Below are 23,251 nucleotides of genomic sequence, written 5' to 3' on the forward strand. Positions count from 1 at the left end.
GAGTATTTTTCTACTGGTATAGTATTTTAAATGCATGCATTAAGAATAATTATAAAAAATAACTGTTTACATACAAGTTTCACCAACTAAATAGAAGGAAAAAGATAGGTTAACCTTAAAATTAGCTTGTGTCAAGCTGAGTATTGCATAATGTATGTTTGGAGCAGAGGTACAAAGTTGCAGTGCGTCTCTTGGCAGACTGTTGTGCTCATCCACTCCTTTTCATGATTTGTATTCATGGAGGGCTTATAATGTTAAACAAGGGAATCAGACATGTTTCATAACACACTTTCTGCAACATGGTACTGTGAAATAAGCTTGCTATAATTTATCTTTATTCTTCTCTTCCAGCATAAAGCCAAGGTAGAAGCAATGACCTTAGACCTTGCTTCTCTTCACAGTGTGCAGCTTTTTGCTGAAGCATTCAAGTCCAAGAATATGTAAGTGCTCAGAAGATCAGATATTATTAGAATAATTTCTTGTTAATTTAATATCTTAATAAGCTGAGCATAACTGCCAGAATTTATCACAGTTGGACTGCTCAGAAACTATGCAGATAAATAAGCATTTCTCAAGAATTGTTTTCATTTACGTAAATTGAAGGCTATTTTTATTTAAAAGAAAGAAATACTAATCTTGATTATTTCTGGTGTAGCCCCAACTTTAGTAAGGACATTAGTGCCTCTGGTGGCTATTGAAGAAGACCAAAGCTAAGCCATCAAAAGCAGTTTATCACTTCAAAAGGACTTCTATCACTTTTCCAATGATTTAAATTTTTTTCCAGTTTAAAAAACAATCAGGGGTCAGAGATCTGTCTCTGGAATAGTTTGTAATTAAAAAAAAAAAAAAGGGGGAGGAGGGGACAAAGCAGAGAGTAATGACATTGCTTAACAATTGGTCACTTTATACTGAAAGGTTATATTCTTTCCAAATGTTCTCTTTCATTTATCTTGAAAAGAGCAATGAATCACTAAATTGGAGAAATGATTATGAATCTTTAAGTGCCAGCTCTTGACAACAAATTCCACACTTTGTGCTTTATTCACGTTTGGACCCATTGTATCTGATTTTTAAGACTATTCAAACTTAGTTGGGTTTTTTTTTGGCAAGTATTTCTTCATACTATATGCTTCATACTATACTTCTCAAGGGAATAAAGTCTCTTAGACAGCTTTGAAAATATATTGTAGTAGGGAAAATATATAAAAAGAATGATTTTTCACTTTTGAAACACTGCCAGGGCTAAATCTCACATGGATAGACAGATGACATTTTAGTACTTACAGGTCTTTTAGATTCAAGGAATTGTCAAAAATGACTTCTAAGACTAGTTCCTTTTCTGCCAAAAGGCCTTTGTAGCAATTTTTTTATCACATAGTATCTCCATATATTAAAATCTTCTTAAGACAAATACTTGTAGTATTGCTGCTTTATTACCAAGTATCAAAATATGAGAACAGACAAGTGTTTTAATTCTGCTGCTTCATGCATTTTGGTATGCTACAGTTATTTAAAAATAGGATATGGTACAGCCAAAAGTTAAAACACCACTCTTTCAAATGCAGCTTTTAACTTGATTTGTGTGTTTTGTTTTAACTTGATTAGAAGTAAGTAATCACATTTGACTGGATATTAGCAAAATGAAAACCTTTAACTGAGTGACACTTAGAAAAAGAAAATATATAGAAAATATAGAATAAGTAAATCTTGTTTTACTTCTGCTTCTCATGCATTCTCTTTACATTGTATATCTGTTTAGCTATGTGATATTGTAGGTAATGGACAACTTTTATGGTTTCACTCAGTTTATTTGGAAGAATGTAATAGTCAATGCTTTTAGCCTTTTCTTGCATTCAGGTATCTGTATCTGGAGTTTGTGCTTGTGTGTGTGTGTCTGGCAGAACTTCTTGAAGCATTGCCGGGAATTTTAAGGTCTGTGTCTATTGTGAGCCTTGTGGGATTTTCACCAAAATGAATTTCCAGCTATATTTTGTTTAAACTCTGAGACTGGATGGAAACCAGGCCCCACACACTGCTTGTAGCAGTAAATCTATTATCTGATAAAGGTACAGAAGAGTTACCTTACAATCGTCAGCCCTGACAGGACCGTGGACTAGAAGATCTACTAGGTCTTTCTAGTTCTGATATGTTGTTGTTGTTGTTTTTGTTTGTGATTCAACTATGTCTGGTTAAGGTCAAAAAGCAATTACAGAGCTATAGCATGTTGTTAGTGCAATGCCAGCTCTGTATGTCTTCTGGCTCTAATATACACTAACTACTTTTGTCTGCTTGTTTTGCAGTAGTGTTTAGAAGCTTTTGTCAGATCCCTTTGCATTAATAGCTTTCTGAGCAACAGAAAGAAATCATACACATTCAGTGACAGATGGAGTCGTGTTCTGCAGGCTTTGGCAAGTCTGATAGCGGGCAGACTGACTTTCATGGAACTTTGGTGTCTTTCAGTTCAGTTTTCCCCGAACGATGGGTGCTTTCTCCCCAGTTTGGTGTTCTAGCTCTAAGGCAAGTCAATGAACACAACAGATAGGTGCTGTCCATGCAGAGCTTTTAGACTTACAAATTCCTAATCTTTTAACAGTAAATTAATAGAAAAAGATAAAGTGGGTTTTGTTGTTGTTGTTTTTTCCCTTAACAAAATGACTAGTTCAGTTCAGAGTTCTATAGAACTTGGATTCTGGAACAAAAATGCAGTAATTTTAAAATATGAAGAAGAAATTTTGTGCACACACTTCATACAGTCTATATAGTCATTTCTGCACACTAGGTGAGAAGACCCTATGTAACGAGCATCTTCCGGGTTTAGAAAGTTTTCCTGTTTAGCTACCTTAATGAACTCTTGCTTCCTACAGAATCTGATGGTCTTGGTTGCCTAATAATTAAAACCTTATAAAACAGAAAATAGATTTTTTTCTGTATTGAAATTCTGTTTTTATAGGATACTCTGTGTCTCTAGATAGTATTTTTGACAGCAGATATAAGGATGTACTCATGGTGCCAACTCTGGGAGCAAGTTCTTCTCTGGCAGACAGGAATTTTGAAGAGTTGATAGATCTTCATCTAGATAAGAAATTCAAAATGCTACTACTCCATAATATGCCCCTATGTGTTATATACTTACTATATCAAAACCTATCATAGCCTTGGGATGGCAATGGAAGAAATAAAATTACAAAAGTGGCAAGTCTTTTGTGTTGCTCTAGTAACTTGCAGAGAGAGAATTGCCACCTTGAACATGTTTGAGAAGCTGAGAGATTCTGGAAACTACCCGAAGCACAAAGAAATGGCTTCGTTTGCTCAGCTGGAGTTTAACAGGAGCTGGTTGCATAAAGAAAACAAATGATGCAACAGAGGGAGCACTGAGAGACCATTTGAAGCATAAATAATAAACAGGAGTAAAGAGTTACTCTGGAAAGAAATATTTAATACAAATTGGAGCACTACTTAATATTTAAGAGCTAAGAAGACTTTCCTTTTTGAAAATAAAAATCAGATCATTCATCTTCAAGTTATTCTCCTTCTGAGAGACTTGGTAGGGACCTTTTATTTCTATTTGGATTTGTTAGATGTTGCAGCCTTGCCCACAGATACAACAAGGACTCGTGGTTTTTAATGGTATGCATATGGTGATAAGTTAGACAATATTCTTGTAAATATATTCTGGGAAATTCTTCATCATAGCAAAACAAAGTGTGTTTTTTTGTTTGTTTCTGCTATTTATATCCTTAAGTTGATACAGTTGATACTTTTTTTTTTTTTTTTTTTTTCCTCATGAGACTTTATCTTTCAAAAGAAGTTTTGGGAAATAAGGTTTTGTAAATTACTTAGATTCTGGCATTTTGTCATCACAGCAAAGCCTCAACTTTCCTCAAGAAGTGACAATGATCTTCAGTTTTTCTAGCTGCCACAGTTACAGCAGTCTTGTGAACAAAATAAACTAGATGCAGTTGCTGGAGTTGGATCTCCTGAAGTCTTCTGGCAGAATAAAGCTATATTGCTGGGAAATGTCTCATCTATCCCTTACTTCATTACGGGATTGTAGCACAACCTGAAGAACAAATGAAAAATACATAAAATACAAGTCCAATTTGATGAAAGATAAGACTAAATGTTTCCCAAAGCCAATTCTTTATAGAAAGGCAATTCGTAATATTATAGTAGTAGTGACTAATTTTAGGCTCTGTTACGGTTTGAAGTGCTGCACGGTTATTTTTCTGATTAGTAGTGAGATTTCTGGCACTCCTGCAATTGCCCGGATTTGTTGGCTAGAGATACTTTCCCCTCTCGACATTTCCAACAGCAGTGAGTGACCTTCATAGGAAAAGGGATCTCGAGCAACCTAAATGGCTAAACTTGTTATTTTTTTTATATGTCCAGTCTTCTCTCTGCTAGTTTTCAACCCAGGCAATTGATAAATAATCTGTTTATAAATGGGGCTTTATCGTTAGCTGATTTCGTGTATATGCGTGTGTGTTTGTGTGCATTTGGGTGAGCCTTACTACCCAGTGTTTCATATTAGACTTTTTGAACTGAAAATTATGGAATTGAATCTCTTTGTTGAGGGGATAAACTGTAAAGAATTATGGTTGGTATTAATCCTCCTGTATAGGCAGAGTGACTGCCCTCCTCTGCTCGTATACAACATAACATTTAAATCAAACTTTTCAGTGTTTCATAGTGCAAGATCTGTAGAATTTGGTAGTTATGTAGAAGTTTGGATTTGTGGGTCTGGTACTTTGGTATTTATTTGCACTGTGTGATATAGTGTGTGTGTGTGTATATAGTGTGTTTACGCATGCATATGTGTAAAAAGAGAGGGAGAATGTATACTTTATATAGCATTTGTGAACGGATTCTACTTCAGATTTTTTTGAGCTGGTAGCAAAACTTCACAATTGCGCAGGACTTGCACGTGTAGGTTTCCACTGCAGTTTAAAACAGTGCATCTTTGTGGTAAGAACTGGCACTGCTAACAGTTTATTCATTTATTCTGTGTATTGAAATATGGAAAAGACAGCGGTTATGAATTACGATTCTCTACTTGGAATGTTAGTCTCTTATTATTTCCTTAACCAGACCAAAATGGACAGGGCCAGAATTTTAGTTGGCCTCCTTAACTGAGGCCTCTAACTCTGTGAGTACATTCATTTTTCATGCTGCAAGCAGAAGTGCTCAGAAACCTTTTGGGTGCAATTAAGATTTCAGAGCCTGCTGAAAGTTCACCCCAGAATAGAGTTTCTCTTTGTGTGCTGGATTTTCATGTATTATAACTGACATATTGCATTCTTGTTAAATTGCTTATAATTCTAATTTAACCTCCATCATAGAAATTGCATCATAAATTATATTCATGCATATAAATACCGATGCAAAAATATGAGGTGTTTAGTGAGTCATTACATAGATAACTTGTAAGATCAAGGGAAAAAAAAGATGATTTAAAGAAATGTTAAAGGGTGACACTATGCCAAAGTGGTTAATAGTTATGCAGTGGGTTTATCTTTGTCAGAAAGAATTGTTGCCACTGCATATTGTCTTTCAAAATTAGAATATATTTTCTCTCTTTGTACAAATCTGTTGAACCCTCTGGCATTTATAGAGGTACTTTCTGTGAATTAAAACAAGTAACGATTTAGCAATTGTATTTGCTTCGAGCTTGGAGTATCGCGGGCATTCTGACTGTGCCATGCAGGCACAAACTCCAAGTCAGCAGCACATTTTAAGAGATGCCAAAAATCCGCATTGATTTAAATATGGAAACAAAAGCATAGCTGAGAAGTTAGTTACAGACAGCACATATGATTCATTTATATAAGATCAAGAGTTGATTGGATTTAAAACATGCATGCTAATATTAAGGGTTTTTTTTGTTATAGGACTATTATGCTTTATTTAAAGCCTAGGCTTAATAAAGGACTTCTGCGTAAATGTTTTTTCTTTTTACCTTTCTTTTTCTTTATCTCGTTCTTTTTTTGTTTTCACCTAGTTACCCCATTTTGGTTGCATGTGTCAAGAAACTGTTTCCAGTATTTTTTGAATTAAAAACCTCTTAAACTTAACCCCTCCCTGTTACTGGAGAGAGAAATCATGAAGTTTTTTGCCACATCACCTTTAATTTCATCTGCTGTATCTAGAGATTATTCTTGGAACACAAGTTCGCTCCATGTTCAGAGATGGTCATGTTTTTGTTTTGCACAATAAAATAAGTAGTGTTAGATACTTTGATGTAGTGTTAGAATATTTTATGAGAACATTTTCTAGACAAATGAGCTTGGATTAATTCCTTAGACCGTTGAAAAGGCCTGTAAGAATCCCAGGTGGATGGAGGCATCTTGCACTAGCGCTGAATTGGATGCCCAGGAGAATTTCAAATTTCTTGTGTCCCAGGGGACGTGTCCATGCACCCTGTTGTAATGAGGCGCATGGTGAGGCTGAGCTGGCTCTGGTCTGTGCTTGGCATGTGGCTTCTGGAGCCCGTTCCCAATCATCTGCTGCCTTCTGATCCCCAGAGTCCAATGGAGCTCGGAAGATATTCTGGATTCCCCTGGTCAAAGTCTGTTGGCCCCTGTATTGCTGAAAATTTTCCACCAGATGCAGCAGTCATGAAAACTGTCTTGAGCATTCAAAGATGCAAGATACTTATGATTTAACGTGCACATTTAAAATATATTATATTTCAAATAAAACAAGAGGTTTGCAGCTTTATTTCTTAATGGATTTTTAAAAGATCTGTATTTTTAATTGATGTTGTTTGAAAACTCTGAAATACAAGGCGAAATTAGCTGTTTAATTACACGTACATTACAATGCATTTAGTGTATTTGGTTAAAGACTTTCTATGAGAGAGAATTAAAACACAGAGACACAAAGTCTTTTGGCACTTGGGTATGGATGCTTTACTGCTGACATTAGGCAGGCCATGCATATGCCACATGTGTCTTAATCTCAGAATCCAAAAATTTGTGTTATAGTCTGAAAAGGTTGTATTTCTTCATTAGCTGTTCCCAAAGCACCAAAAATCCCAGAGGATATCAAAGTACATTAATTTTTATCACAACACAGAATCTTTCAGGTCTGAATGGCAGCACGCAGCTGCTGGGGGCTTGCTGAACTCTATTACAGCTCTATATTTCTCTAGGCAAAACAGAGGAAGGAGTTGTCATTGGCAAGTGAAATGTTCAAAATGCATGAAGTGTTTTATTGTGTGAATGATCAGCTGTGGTCTTGAAAACATTTTCCAAGGAGTTAGCTGCTTTCCATGGGAAATATCACAAATATATAATAAAAGTAGTAATTGACCTTTCTTGTGAGTTGTACTTTTTCTAAACAAGTAGTTAGTGTGTACAAATGAAACATATATAGAGAAATTCATGCCAAAAAACAAATCATACCATGGTTATTGCAAAAATACAGCAGATTTATTAGTAACTGCTTGTGTATATGTGTAAATAATGAATTGCTGTTGGGATTTTGAAAAAAGATACGCATGTCCATTTTGAGGTAGCAAATATCCTCCAAGTTGCTGAATGAAATGTAGCAGATTCTGGACATTTTCATTGCTGCTGTCTTCCAAGCTCCAAGGGGATTTAACAAGTCCCCCCAGAAGAGCAGTGTGTGCAAAAGAATAGAAAAGTATTGCTCTTAGCATGCTAGGGCTTAAGAAAAGTAAAAATAAAAGGAAAAACTTGTGTTTCTATTTCAGGAACCAGGATGGAAATGATCAAAGTTTGAATGAGTATAAAAAAATCAGTTGAAGAGCCCTGTCCTATTTTTAGCCCATCCTTGCCCTTGGACTTTCAAAATGCATATGTCTCAAGATTTTGTTTGCTAGGGGATATAGAAGTAGCAAAGATGCAGCTCTTATACAAAGGAAAATGTAGTTTCTTGGACTGTATTTTGGTTTGAAATGCTGACCTGAAGAGGTAGATTGGGGAGAGTCAAGATCAGCACTTACACTTGTCATAAATTTCAATACACTGAGTATGCTCTTGTTGTCAGAATTGGATGTAATTTAGAGTATGATTATAGCTATGCAAAAGGAAATTCTAAGATGTGGATAATGGACCTTAAAAAGGAGCAAGTGTCCCTAGTATGAACCTAATGGGGAAGAAGAAACCCACCATGTGCTTGTGAAATGTAATCCTCTCTCTTGCTCTCCTCTCTCTGTAAATTGATAAAAGATGAGGTATAGCTGAACAGGAAGAGAAGACTCTAAAGTCATGGGTTGAGTTCAGTGATCCTTCCTCAGAGACTTTCTTTTTCAGACCTTCGGAAGAATTATAGTAGAGAAATGGCTTATATAGCAGACTGAGATAGCCATTGAGATAGTAGGCAAGACCTTAATCAGTTTAAGAGGAAGTAAAAATCATAACCAAATCAAAAAGAAAAATCTGAAGAAGGTGATTTACTGATGTAAAGGTATTAGATGACTAAATGCAGATTAAAATGTTCCCAGTTCCTGGAATTTCTAGTATCTTATGCTGTATTTTGAGTATATAAAATAGCTAAGTGTGGAAGGCCAGTCATGTCAACAAATTTAACCTCCTCCTTCTCTTATTGCATATACAGTTTCTGTGAAACTCTCATGGGAGTGGAAAAAGGGAAAATCCCATTTTGGATGCTTTTTGCGGATTTTTTTTTTGGTGTAGATGTTACTAAGGTCAGCTGGAGGGCAATATTGCAAATGTTTAAGAACTGTTTTGTTAGCTAATTTCTCTTCAGAAGGTGAACTTCAAAATTTTTACAATGGTGGAAATTACTTCAGCACCCCATTAAGAGGAAAGGTAGGCCTCTCAAACTCTTCTATCCCCCTAGAGATAAAAGGCCAGCGTTCCTTCAAAGGAAGGTTGCTTGTTCATTTCTAGAGATACATGAAGCGGATTTTTTTCCTTTTATGTATGAGAAAAGCTACTAAAAGGAAAACCAAGGCTAATGGATGTCTTCTGTTTACTTCGAAACCTACTGAGACCTCTGCTCCACGTTCAAACTTTTATGAAATTCTATACCCAAGATTTTGTGGAGATAATGAATAATGATTGAGAGATGGTTGACCTGCCTGGCAGTATGCAGATGGTATTTTATGAAGGCACAGAGGCAGGTGCATACAGCAATTCCTGTGAATTTGTGATACAAGGAAAATTCATCTTTGTGCATTTAGGTATTTCCTCATAGAAAGCAGCACCATTTTCTAACACTGAGAGAAAGCAACCTGAATTTTTGGAGTTATGAGTTAGAAAAGTTTGGTGGGCTGTGACTTTGCTTCTTTATGGAGGAGAAGTCACATCTCTCTGCCTTCTTTACTGGCCGTGACATAGGTCTACAGTTGCTTATGGGACTTTGGGGATATTGCAAGGCCTTTTCTGTTGAATTTCTGTGTAATTCCAAACAGTGTGAACTTTTCAAATCACTTGAGAAGTGCCCCAGATGGTGTGACATTCTGCTTCATGGGAAGATTTGAAAGTATTCCCTTTGCATAATTTCTGGTTAACTATTTCAGTACATTTGAAATGGGAGCAAAGCAAAGCCAAAAACTCTGTTGACATTTTGGTGGTGTTTGTTTAACCTCCTAGTGCACAGGCTACATTTGTTGAACAATATTATTCTTACCTTTGCAAATCATCAGTAATTAATTCCCTTGGAAATATCTACTGCTGCACACAGACGGCTTGGGAGGCTGCTGACAGATCAGAGTTTTACATCAGGTGCTAACAAATTGATTATTAAATTTCATAACTGATTTATAGAGCAACTTAATTTCCGCATCTCTCTAATGCATTCACTTATTATATTTTCAAATAGTGCAGAATGGTTGGGTTCTTTTGTTGCTTCTACTGGCAAATTTAGCACATGAGATCTGAATGACTTAGTGCAGGGGTTAGTGAAGCATCGCACACTTGTGCAGTGCACAAGATGATGAATATATTTACCCGAAAAATACCTACTGCTTTGGATGTCCCTGTTAATTCCACTTGCTTTTTAACTGCCACACGGTGAGATTTTTCTACAACCGCTGTATAACTTGCAGTTAAAGCACCATGTTCTTGAGTCTCAGTCGTGCTGTGAATGATAAGAAGCAGTGACTATGTGCAGTGATGGAGCAGCTTATGTTCAGGTCCCAACACATACTTAAATTGTAATGGAAGAACACATTAGCTCACTTGGTGTGATGTTAAGTCACTGACTGAAGACATTTTAAGGAGGCATAGGGGTAAATTTTCAAAACGCTGCAAAGTTTTAACTATACAGTTTTTCCAGAAATATCAAATAGGAGTCATAGTTGAAGGGAGCAACTTGCTAGTGTCAATGCCAGGAGTAAACTCTACAGAAAAAACTGCTGACAATTTTTTGTTGGTTCTAGTTGGGCTTTTGAGGTAGAATTACGAACTATTTTAAAGTGAGGGACATTTTTTTTTCTTGGGCTCAGGAAGAAGCCTAATATAGATTACAGGAGTGTTTTTAATGAACTTGTGAAATCAAGGTCGTAGTTCTGTTATCACTTCAAATACTCCTGTCATAAAGCAAAGCTGTAGCGCCAGATGTGTGGCGTGAATTGTCATGTATCTTAAAAATTTTGACTCTGCATAATGATACGTTCACTGATCCGGAGCTCGGCACCGCTGAGATTAGAATCTGTCATCTGCAGCAGAAATTGGTAACCTGATGATGGCTCTTACATAGGTAATCTCATTCCTTTCCCCGCGTGAAAACGTCCAGGTCACAAAACCCTTCCTGCTGATCTGCAGCGATGGGGCCTCGCTGGCAGCCTGGCTGGGATGAGAGCAGGGAAACAGACCTGGACGCGGGGCCGGTGCCGGAGGAGCCGCGCTCAGCTCGGCGCCCAAGGTGGCCCTTGCGGCTTCTGCTCTCCTGGGCTTTCCTGGAGACACCTTTAGACCATTTACAAGCACTAACTCCAATTAAAAATAGTCATCCTACAAGGGTATCTTTCACTAGGATATCAGTTTAAAATGTTCCTGATTTTATATTTCTCCACAGATAATTTTTATAGAACATTGTAAACATTTGTGATTTTTCAGGCTCTTGAATTCTAATTATTTTTAAGTAAAAGAAAAAAAAATAGAACAAAGGTGGTGTTTGATAAGTACAAATCTCCTGAAAAAGACTGAAGCATGCTTTTCTTCCCCTCGTACAAGTGAATTAAATACCCCTACAGTTTAAAAATGACTTCATTCTGTAGTTTTATAATTCTTAAATCCCCTTTATTAATTAGTTCAGGTGGCAGGTTTAGGTATTGGGGGTATATTTTGCCTCTGATAGTTTTTTGTGGACTTATTAGTAAGGAGTGTCTCAATCTGGATAGGCAGAATACACTGTTGGCTCCAAACATGGGTCCTTCCTGTCTCACAGTGGCTTGTTACTTCTCAACACATTATTCCATGTAGCATAATTCATTTTAAAAGTGCCATATTTGTTAGGAGAGGATAGTGGTAGTATTTTTTTATGGTGGGTTGTGGAAGTGCTGATGTGCCTCTCTGCTCAAACAGGAGGCTCCTTATACCAGCAACTGCATCTGTGCTGAGGATGACAGTGCCTTTCCCCAGCATATTTACAAATCTGTAAATTGATTCTTGACAGAGCTTTTCAGAAACTTTCAGAAATTGCACACATGGACTCTCAGCCTTCGTGAAGCTTTGTCTTTCTCCTGGCAAGTGTACCCTGCGCACAATGTGAACTGAGATTAGAAATGAATACTGGCAAAACAATATTTGATAGAAGGCTGGCAAATATATTTTTGATTAAACATGCCAGAAGTGCTATGATACCTCTTTAAAAATACAGTCTCTAGTCTCATAGTTCAGCCTGCCTGAATTTTATTCCTTTCATTCAAGTGCTCTTTGCTGAGTTAGTCACAAAGATGAAAAAAGCAATGACTTTGTGCAAGTCAGTTTGAATAGAAACAGCGACCCTTGCCTTTAAAAGGGCATTCCCCTTTATCTTCAATGTCTTTTCCCAGGTATAGAATGTATAAGCACATATTATGTGTCTAAGTTTCAGTGACCTAAAAAAAATCAGAAATTCAGCCCATCAGAAAATGAGCTTCCCAAAATACACAGATGTTTCATACTGCTTCTGAGGCTTTTTTTTTCCTTCTCCCAGATTGGCACTGATACAGATGCTACATTTTTCACTGTTATGATGTTCACTTCTTACTAAACAATGCTGTATTGGTAACTTCTGTGTGGGCTTCAAATTAGAATTATTTTACTGAGGAAATGCAGCCTACTGTTAAGATCACTGATCACGCAACTCTGAGTATTTAGCTGATGTGCATTTGAGTAGGAAGGCTATCAAAATCTGGATTTTTCAAACATACTTGAAGGAATCTAATTCACTGAGAATTGTATGACAACCTGAGGCTTAATTTCTCACATTCTTTTCCAGAATTGCTTTTGTAGTTGCTCAGAGTTGAGACAAATGTGCCTTCCAACCATGTATGAAAATGATCCTGACTTTGTCTCTTATTTTGTTTTTGGTAGTTGGACTGTGAAGAGGTAATTGTATAGAAGAGAAGGCAAGCAGTCCTTTTGCCCTCACATTAGAGTTTGTTGGGTTTGTTAGGAATCTCTAGAATTGGGTGAGGAGACACGACTGGTTTTGTTTTTGTCATGAGATTTGACCAATTATGGTAAAGACATAATAGGCTGGAACAAGCAAAACAAACAAATGTGACAGACTTTATTATTGTGGGATTAAGACCTCTTGGATATTAGTGCATGGTCTGTGCAGGGTTGAAAAATGTCTGTTTGACAGTCTTTGCTTTGTGTGATTCATCTGATGTCTGAGATTGGAGTCTTTGCTTAGTTCCATAAGTATTCAGCAAAGGATAATTAAAAACAGCAAAGCTGTTTGTCCTTGACCTTAGTTGGCAATTGGGAAGGCTGCAAGGTGTTCAGCATCCTCGCAGTGGTGCTGCCAAAGAAGTTTTCGAGACCTGAGTTTGAATTTGAGATGTCTGTGGCATGACTCTTCCAGTATAGTTAGAATGGTAGAATCTTGCCTTTTATAGAGCAGATTAAGAACAGTTCAATTTGAGATCTCTTAATCATGAGATCCCTTTAGAAACAATGTTAGGTTACTGAAGTCACTTAATGAATGTAGTCAGTGACTTCATTCAGACTCTGATTTGTAGATCTCATATGTACAACGGTACATTTCAGTCCACGCAAATTACACCTGCTGGGGTTTTACAAGGTTTTGTTTTCCAATCCAGTCTTTTAAAACTTCTTGTATTTACTAGAATACTATATAAGCCTCAGAGGTATAAAATGCATGGGCATGAGTATTATTGCATTCTGGATTCTTTTCTTAATTCCATTTCCTGTTCTTCACTGAGAAGATATCTGAAGCAAAGCTGCTTTGCTCTACTCTCTTGGACCAAATTTTGTTTTGACAATCTTCTTTGACAATTGCAATGGTTTAATAACATCTGGGTGAATGGACAGGGATTGGGTTATACCTGCGACTTGTATGTATTTAAGAATCTGATCCACCCATGGGCGTCAGCTCTCCATTCAGTCACTGCTCTTGTTCTGTCGATGTGAATTTAACAGAGAGAATTCTCTAGTGCATGGTTTTAGAGATGTTAAATGTTAAAATTTTAGTTGCTATTTTGGAGGAAATGAAAAAGCTGTGTGGCCTTCCCCTGGTGGGCATCTTGAGATGACATGTTGACCCAATTCACACACAAATATAATCGATGCACTAAGCTTTTTCTCCTTGCTTTAATTTTATTCTTTATTGCTTTAATTATTCAGGCCTCTTCACATACTGATCTGTAATGCTGCCATTTTTGGTGCTCCATGGTGCTTGACGGAGGATGACCTGGAGTCTACCTTCCAGGTGAATCACCTGGGGCATTTTTACCTTGTCCAGCTCCTTGAAGATGTTCTACGTCGTTCATCTCCTGCAAGAGTAGTTGTGGTGTCCTCAGAATCACACAGGTTGGTTATTTTTAAAGTGCATTTCTGATTTATCTGAAATTTGCAATCTTTGCAACTGAAAACTGCGGTGGTAGAACTTCACTGGAAATACAGAACTCTTAAAAATGAAAAGCCTTGCTCTAAAACATTTTTGTTTGACTGTTTGAAAATAGAAGGTTCGCTAATTTTGTGGATGTTGCTTTATCTGACTCTGTTACTGTGTAAAGTGTGCTCCAGTTTTATAATACTATGTAGGAATTTTTTGATCATTCTTTGTATAAATGCAGATTTTCACTTCATTTCAGACCCCTCATTGATTTTGCGAGAAGATGGAATAATAATTGATTAAATCTGAATGACATGACCAATATTGATTTGTCATTCAACAACTTCAACATCTTACCAAGAGGCATGTGCAGTTATTTTAGCAGGAGAAACAATGCAATTAAAAACAGTTAGATGAAATCCAATTGTTTTATAATGAGAAATTAGGGAATTCAATGCAGACATTGGCTGTATAATTGTAAAATGGGAAATACTGTTGTTAATAACATATTAGAAATCTGACCGTTCTTCTTCTGGTAAAATTTTAATTAAGGTGATAGATGCCCATCTTTTTTATTGCAATGAGGAGTTGCCAGAAAAAAAATAATATGAGGTTTTGCTTTACTTTACACATGCTACTGATGTTTGTTTAGAAATGTATTAATATCTGGAAAAGACTTTATTGAAATAATAAAGCTGATTATGCAAAATGAATGGCCCTGATTCTGAATTTTAATGTGTAAGAACCATTTACTGGCTTTAGCGCAGGGATTGCAGGTTCATACCTCTAATGTCCATCTTTAAACATTACTGTTGATTTCTATTTCACTTTTGGTTGTGTGTAAGAGCGTTAGCAAACCAAAAGGAAAAAATGTGCAAGTGCTCCTTCCCCTTCAATATTTCAGAAATGTTTTAGTGACCTAGAATGAAGCTTATTTTTTTTAATCATGTTTCCATAAAATGTAACCCCAGGGACCTGGTAGAGAGAGACCAGCCAAGGGTCAGGCTGAAACCTTTATCACTTCCAAACACAGGGGCTTATGGTATAAATGACATACTGCAGATAGATTTACTTTTACCATTTTAAATTTATGATGGCTGAAATGAAAGGAAGCAATAGAAAATGGCCGTAATAATCCTCCCCGGTGTTAAAAGACATGAAATGTCTAGTAATTAGGTGGTAACAAAATCTGGACACCCTTATCTTTGCAAATCACACCAGGTTTGTGAAAGCAAGTAGCAGAGTCCTGTTAGGAGTGAGGGAGGCTACTGCAGGGCAGGCAAGATAGCTCTAGAAATAAATCTGCCAACTCCAATCACTTGCCAGATGTGGAGGGCACAATGGGATACGTATAAATGAGCTGTTATTTAATGGGAGATTATGTTGAATTGTCAGCTGCTTGTTCCCCTTTGTAAGCTTCTATCTCAGATAGTATTTTAAATGACATCTTTGTTTTTCACTGTATAAGGGCTACGTATAACTAGAGCTGATATCTCTGTGCATGTCCCTATCTTGTTTTTAAAAAACGTTTTTAAAGTGCTCATTGTTCACCCAGTAAGATCACCCGAGGTTTCTAGAAGCTCATCAAAAAATAAGTAGCAATCTCAAAATAGAATCATAGAATCATGACTGCTAGTTGTTGGTTTTCTTTTTTTGAGGAGTCCAATTCATGTATATACTTGATATATTCATGTTTTAAAAGAACACTGAAATGACTGCCTATTCCTTTTGCTGTTGTTGTTTCCTGTCTCCTTAATGGCAAGATACCGCTGTAAGGAGTTAGTTTAGACATTAGGTGTTATTGTGCAGTAGTACTTTCTGACCTACTTGAGGGCTCTGAGCCTTAAACTATGTTGTAAAACAGAAGTGTTGGTATCTAATTACCTCCATAAACCTTGGCTGGGTCTTTTTGTTGGAGTCAAGACCCCCTGTTAGGGGAAAAATAAAGTACTGTTTTTGCTGAAAATATTATACTAGATTGCTGCAAGGCAAAATATTTATTTGCCTTGCTGGCTCTTCCTTCTCACTTAGTTACTTCTCTGGATTTGGTGCAAATGAATTCTTTTTAAATTAATCTTTTAGGTAGTTTAAGTACATGATATTAAAGTCAGAATAATGAATAGGTTGACTTTCCTCCTGTCTTTATTTCTGTGTAGTTAATTTGATTGTACAGCCCTTACCCCACTGAATTTGAGAGGACTGCATACCTAAGGAAGATGGACTCGCGGAAGCAGGACTTGCAGGACTGCCCTCAAAATATGCCACTGTTTCCATTGCACAGTACACACAAAGTAGCTCATTTATAGAGTGTTGTTGGGTGTTCTGAAAGGTTATGTGCAATATGAATATATAAAATTCCTCCCAGAATAGACCTGTTAATTTCAGAAATGTATTTTATCTAATTGTGAAAATTATGAAAGAGGAATTTGTTGTTGAAATTGAAGTGCTAATTCTGCAAGATACAGAGCATCCTGGATTCCTCTTGAGTTCAAATACTGTAGTTGCTCTTCTCTGTGTGTATTATAATTCTGCTCGCAGAATGAATGTAGAAATTCCAGCTGATCTCTTCATTTCTGGGCATGAGATGCAAAATTAGTAAAGATATTTTAAAACATTTTTCGAGTGTGTACTGTAATTATGTTTATCCCTGTGCTCTCCAGCTGATTCTGAAAACTCTGAGTATTAAAAAGAGCTTGCTAAATCCTTTTTATATTTAGCAGCACTCCTGAGTGGAACATAGATCTGTAAATAAACATAGTATTATTTCCTAATACTAAGATATATGAATAATTAGATAAATCAAATTTGTAAGAATTGGAAAACTTGTTATCTGGAAAATTCCTTTTCTTCATATAAATGCCATCAGAACATTCCTTACTTTGTTATTAAAAAAAGGAGGGGTGAGGAGAAACAAACAGCTGGTGTTTAATGACTCTGTCAGACCCAATTAAAAAACATCAACTAGTTACTTTGATTTGTGTTCAGCCATGCCATGGGTATACTTAAAAACATTATACTCTGCCAGAACTCATTTTGGCTTTGTTTACATTTATCTTTTAAACATATAAGACTATTGATGGCAAGTTACCAAGGTTATAACCCCTTTATATTCATCAATTTTTAATCTAAAAAAGAGTCTAAGAAGCAGTGAGACTCATCCATAGTTACTTGAACACTTAAATGAAAGTGTGCAGTACATGAACACTGGAAGAAATAATCAAGGGAAGGGAAGAAGGGCAAATAAAGGAAAGAGTTCTGCCTTTCTGTTTCTGTAATGCAGAGTTATTTTACCTCACATAATTTACTCTCAGGTAATTGTACTTTTGAGGATCTATGGCAAAATATTTTATTCTCAATTTAAGAGAATGTGATTCATAAATGGAGTACAATGTATTTATTACAACCTCTTGTGACTTGTTTTAAGTAGCATTTATTTCTGCTGGGGCTATTCCTTTGGCCTCAAACGATTTCCAGTAGATACCAATAATCACAAAATAAGGGTTTTTTGGATGGTTCTGGCCGAACTCTACTCTGTTATCTTATTTTATGTTTTCTAAATGAAAGCAAAATTAACTGAGGGATACCTGAGGCATATTTCTTGTTTTTCAGATTTACAGAAATTAAAGACAACTCTGGGAAGCTTGATTTCAGCCTGCTTTCTCCATCTAAGAAGGAGTATTGGGCTATGCTGGCCTACAATCGTTCCAAGCTTTGCAATATACTGTTCTCCAATGAGCTGAACCGACGCCTTGCTCCCCACGGGGTGACGTCTAATGCTGTCCATCCTGGAAACATGATGTACTCCTCGCTTCACCGGAGCTGGTGGGTGTACACCCTGCTGTTTACCTTGGCTCGGCCTTTCACCAAGTCCATGGTGAGTGAATGATTTAAAGTGTTTTACACAACTTCAGTTTTCCAATCAAGGGAGTGAAGTTATAAAAATCCAGATGTATGTATTTGCTTTAAGTTTTTGCCTCTTGTAATCGTAACCTTACTTTAATGGCAAACATAGTGCCAAGAGAGCCCGTGTAGAAAAGGATGCTTAAACAACTTCACATCAATTTTGCCAATCTTCAGTAAAAGTACCACATTAGATGGATCATGCAACTTCCTTGGAATGTCTGATTTTGGCCTGCTGTGGTTAAGGTAGCTTTGTAATTCTGTTCTAAGCTTCTATTATAAGATGCGTAGGGATTAGTAGGGTAAGATTAGCAGGGAACAAATCAAGTTTTGGTTCAACCAACAAATGAAGTGTTGGTTGGTTCTGGGGGATTGTGCTGTCGCTAAGCTGGACTGCACTTTGTAGAGGACATCTGCATAGGCTTCCTCACTTCTGTCTCCGGAGCTTATATGAGCTTTTAGGTCAGGATGCAGCATGCGTGGGGGTTGTGGACTGTCTGCCCCTATTGCCCAGTGCAGCACGAGGCAGCAGAGCCAAGCCTGCCTGCCACGGAGCAGGGCCCGAAACGGGGAGACAGCTACCCCTGCCCAGGCTGCAAGGAGAGAAGGGAGGCATTGCTAGGACAAGGAAAGGGCCAGGCAGGTCTATCCAGGCTAGCTGTACTCTGCCCCACACAGCCCGTGCCAGGCGGAGAGCCCGGTGCCGCGTCTGCCGCCTCCTAGTGAAAGCTGTGAATAAAAAATACTCACATTTTTAATTTGTGCTTCACAAGCTAGACTCGCTTGGTGTTCTGGCATAGCAAAGAATAAAGTTCATAGTTACAGCTCTTCTGGGAACTCTGAACTCAGCTGCATACCCTGTGCAGAAGAAAGTGGGAGCATACTTTTCTTCCCCTACTAGATTGTTCAGAATAACATAGTTGTTTTTATGTCTGTCCTGGCTGCTACTTACTTCTGAGAACATTAGTTTTCACAGCTTTGCCTTAGTTGGTGTCATTTTCTGTGGCAGTTATTAAATTATCTATCTAAAGTTTGTTTACTAGAAAGCAAAACATTGCTTTGCTTCATTTGAAACAATGAGCAAACATATACTGTGTGTTCAAAAAGCTTCATTTTAATGCAATTACTCTGTGCATGTTAAAAAGCGCCTATGTGGTAGATGATAAATATAGCATTTTTTTTTTCAGAAGTGCATGTTTCTGCATGCTGCGAATCTCTGTTTCTGGGAGAGGTCCTGCAGCCTCTGGCACGCGGTGCTTGGAGTGCTCGGCAGGACAGAACTGAGCTCAGGAAACACTGCCCGTAGCCGTTCAGCTTTAGCTGATTCCCTGAAGCCCCGAGAAGCCGTATTCTGGTATCACGCTCCCTATTTCCTTACTTGCTGTTATTTGCTGTGACTACGGTGACTCAATTTCGGTAATTAGGACACTCTTCATGAAGTCAGGCTATTTTAAGCTTCTGCATAAGGAATGGTGTTGCAGATCACTATTTTTATAATGTGGATTTCAAGAAAAAAAAGAAAGAAAAACCTGCTCTTTCAAGCGTTAGGCTTTTATATATGCAACTAGTCATTTCTGTGAATGGTTCATACCTTACTGAAAGGAAAAATGCAACTTAATCTTCCAAATCTGTTTTATGATTGCGTGCATTATAAAAATTATGGTATATTTGTGCTGACTATAGTGAACCTTCCTTTGGAATCACAGAGAATCAACTGATCAGCTTTTGAAATATAATACAGTATTTATGTTACTGATGGTTACAGGGTATGCAGCAAATACTTAAAGTAAGCAGAGTACTGCCTTCAAGGTCTCAAATGTACAACTTGGTTAAGCAGAAGTGGAGAACGAGTAATTTTTGATGGATGAAATAGTTGCAAATAATTTATCATTTTATTATAGTAGTAACTGTAGCCCCGATGGTGTGCCACGTGCCTCTCATTTACCACTACCTAGGTACCCAGTAAGTTGGAGGAGTTTACAATATAATTAGAAATAAACTGAAGCAAGTGTCTCCTGTAAATAGCCCAAGTCCATGACCAGCTGGTTGGCTCCGAGACCTTGGGTGTGAGGGTTGATTTTAAGACATCCACAAGGCATGACCAGCACAGCTATGTGGCATGTTTTGTTTTAAAATAATGCTAGTTGTTCAGAACCTAATTTGCTTCTAGTTATGTACAAAACTAAAATTAAATGAATTTATTGCAAGCTCCTCGCTTAAACCGCATATATTATCTAGTGTCACCCGCAGGGGATTTCGTCGGGGTACCATGGCATGTAAAATCAGAAGCAGAGTGCTGTTATCACACACTTGCGATAGTCTTACAGAGAACCAAATATTTTTGTTGGCAGGTTACAGAGCAGAAAGAATATCGTGTGTTAGGGTAGCAAGAGCTTAACAGATGTTTCAGGGAACTAAATTTTCAAATCCTTTCCCATTAAGACTTGGCCAGGGTTTGCAGAAGTTCTGAGGCTATTGGGTTACGTTTCCTGCTGCAGCACAAAGCCAGCCGTTGGGCTGCGCTTTTAGCAGATGTGTGAATGGTGGGGAATAAAACTTGGGTCCTGTCGCTGGGCATGAACTACAACTAGAAAAGCTCAGCCTACCACCCTTTCAAACCCCAAGCAATTGTAGGAAAACCATTCTGCATTTCATTTTCCAGGGTTTTAGAGGCGGGTAATTGAACCGTTTTTTGATCCCCTCACTTAAGATAGGTTTTTAGAATTACAAGTTGTACTTAAAACATTTGCTGTTGAAAGTTGTAAGGAATATTTTTAAGGACTCCACAAGTCTTCTGAATGTCTTAATTCTAGCTAAAACAAGAACTTTTGTGATTCTGCTCTAACTATAGGAGTTGCTCAGAAATGCAGTCGTGGCAAGGAGCAGATCTGCACATTTGGGAGCGACTTGCTTCTACCTAATGATCATGTCTGCCTATCCATGGTAGGAGTCTGGAGAAGGCCTCACATCTCAGCAGCTCCAAATATTAGTGCTTGCTCTAGGGTGTATTGTTTCCTTTGGAGAGGGTATAGATGGATTACATGGATTAATGTCTGGAGTGTCAGTGTTAGAGCTGTGCTGAGCAAGAGCTCTCTTCCATCACATGCATTTCACGGGCTGTATCTCTAGTAAGACACAGGGATGGTTATTTTGTTGAATGCTGACACTGTACCCCTTTTTGCAGAACAGTCATCATATCAAATAGACTGCATCAGATAATGGGAAAGACATACGAAGATGGTGAAGAAATGGCCAAAAAGTTGTTAATAATTTTGGAAGGATTGTGACAAAATTCCTCTATGGGTTCAGAATTTCTGTATCCTCTCTAGTAATAAAATGTAATATAAGCTGGCATGCTACCAAACTTGCATTTAACTGATGTATATTTTAAATCCCTGTTAAAATAAGTATGGCATGAAATATGAAAGCCAATTAAAGCAGCCCCTCATAACCCTCACTCTGGGGAGAGAGAGTCTTCATAGGAGCCTCCTCGTGCGCCCAGCCATAAGGCCGAGGTTGGAGGCTGTGAAGGCTCTGGAATTCCCAGAGCTCGTCCCAAAGTTGGGGCCATTAAAAATTCCTTGCTCCTTCCCTAGATTCTTGCAGAATTTCAGAATGTCCTGCCCATTCTATAGCTCCAAGATAGGGAAATGCGTGATCCTTGATGTTTTATACTACAGGTAATGATGTTAGAATTTGAAGTTAAAGGAAATTTCCCTATTTTTCAAGCTGAGAAAGCTGCCTTTTTTTTTTTTTTTTTTTTTTAGCATTGCAGTGAAATAATGAGAAAAGATTTTAAAAGTAAATCTTTTATTTTGGCACTCTAGTATGATGAAGCTGTAATTTCTTACTTGAAAGCTCCAGACATTTTCTTCCTTTGCTTAATTATTTTTCTTCTCTTTAGTTTTTTACCATGTTCTTTTGCAGCCTGCCAAAGACTTGGTCTCCATTTTTTCCTTATTTCTTCTTTCTTATTCAGCTTCATGTGAAGATCTAAACCGCAGCTGAACTGCTGAGGTCTCTCTGATCTGTTATGCAGCGTTGGGCTGCTCAGAGCATAGTTAAGAAACTTTGAGAAGAAGTTTTAGTCCTATTTGAGTGTTGAGGTATTTGGGTACTGGGCAAGATGCTGCAATCTGGCAAAAGCAGTTAAGCACAGGATTAGTTAGCCTTTTGCTTGCTCTCCACTCATATATTACTGTACTAACTAAGAAGAAATTTGCCTTCCTCTTGTAGTAGCATTCTTGATGTTTTCCATACTGAAATATTGTCATTTACTTTATTTGCTGCAAAAAAAAAGTAACTGAAAATCACCAAGGCATCAATTATCTGTTAGTAATGTCAACTAAACCTTAGAACTGTAATTTGGAAGAGACTGTAATAAAGAGTGTTTAATCCATATAGGTAGCATAATTCAGTACTTTCAAAATATTTAACACTTTGAGGGTTTCCTCATTTATTTTGCATCTTTCTGTAGGTTTATTCTTTTTTTCCCCCCCCCTCAAATATTTAGAAAGTTATGGAAGTAGAAAAAAGATGAAAATGTTTGTGAAAGGAAAGGTTCTCTTTATGGGACTTTATTTTCACCATCCTCTCTGAAACTGTATTTTCCTATTTTTATATCATTTGGCAAAAAAGAAAATATCTAATAATAGCACTAGATAATATTTTGGATTTACAGTACCGCCTTTTCCCCTGCCTGGTTAGAATTACATTCTGCTCTCCTGTAAAAGCATATGTATGCTGCTTTGCCACAAGATAGCATGTTAAAATCTTCATGGACTATTTCAGGTCTTGGGAAATGTCAAAATGCCTTTTTTTTTTTTTTTCTTCCCCCCCTGCACTTATATTAATCTAGTATTTTATTGAAAGAATCACTCAGAAAGCAGGAAAAGCAGCTTCATTAAAAATCATTGGAAAAGAACTTGCACATGTTCAGTTCTTTTAGTAGCAGCAAGTCTTTAGCAAGTAGTCGTTAGCAACAGTGTCTTTTGCTAGCAATAACACCCTGTATAAACTGGCAAGTAAATCTCAGTGTCCTGAAGACCTTTGTAAAGATGGAAAAAAATTGCTTGTGCTTTTTTTATTTTTGGCATGCTTTTATTTGAAATAATGCAAGCATGTGACCTTACCATAGGATAAAAGCATCTATACATTAAAAGTTTTATGATATACCTTGGCCCATCCTTTAACAGCCTTCTGATTGTGCTGTTATGTGTTACATTAATAATGTTTTAGTCAGATAAACACAAGGCTTTTTTAATAGAAATACTTCTGCAGCTCTGCTTGAGAAGGGTTTAGTCTTTGATCATTTTGTGGCCTAGCTAAGAGCAGGAGCTGCCCCCAAGCCCTC

At 37.2% G+C, this 23,251-nt stretch overlaps 1 protein-coding gene across 1 annotated transcript in view; it reads left to right on the forward strand.

The window, feature by feature from the left end:
* The window catches only part of WWOX (WW domain containing oxidoreductase), a 409,787-nt gene that overhangs the window by 79,530 nt on the left and 307,006 nt on the right, over window positions 1-23,251 (forward strand). Inside the window, exons 6-8 of the mRNA XM_026036572.1 lie at window positions 352-440; window positions 13,788-13,973; window positions 17,608-17,872. Coding sequence (XP_025892357.1) covers window positions 352-440; window positions 13,788-13,973; window positions 17,608-17,872 — 540 coding nt within the window. The remainder of the gene's footprint in view (window positions 1-351; window positions 441-13,787; window positions 13,974-17,607; window positions 17,873-23,251) is intronic.

This window comes from Nothoprocta perdicaria, unplaced genomic scaffold (genome assembly GCF_003342845.1).
Source record: "Nothoprocta perdicaria isolate Ctin4 unplaced genomic scaffold, notPer1 scaffold_18, whole genome shotgun sequence".
Lineage (NCBI taxonomy): Eukaryota > Metazoa > Chordata > Aves > Tinamiformes > Tinamidae > Nothoprocta > Nothoprocta perdicaria.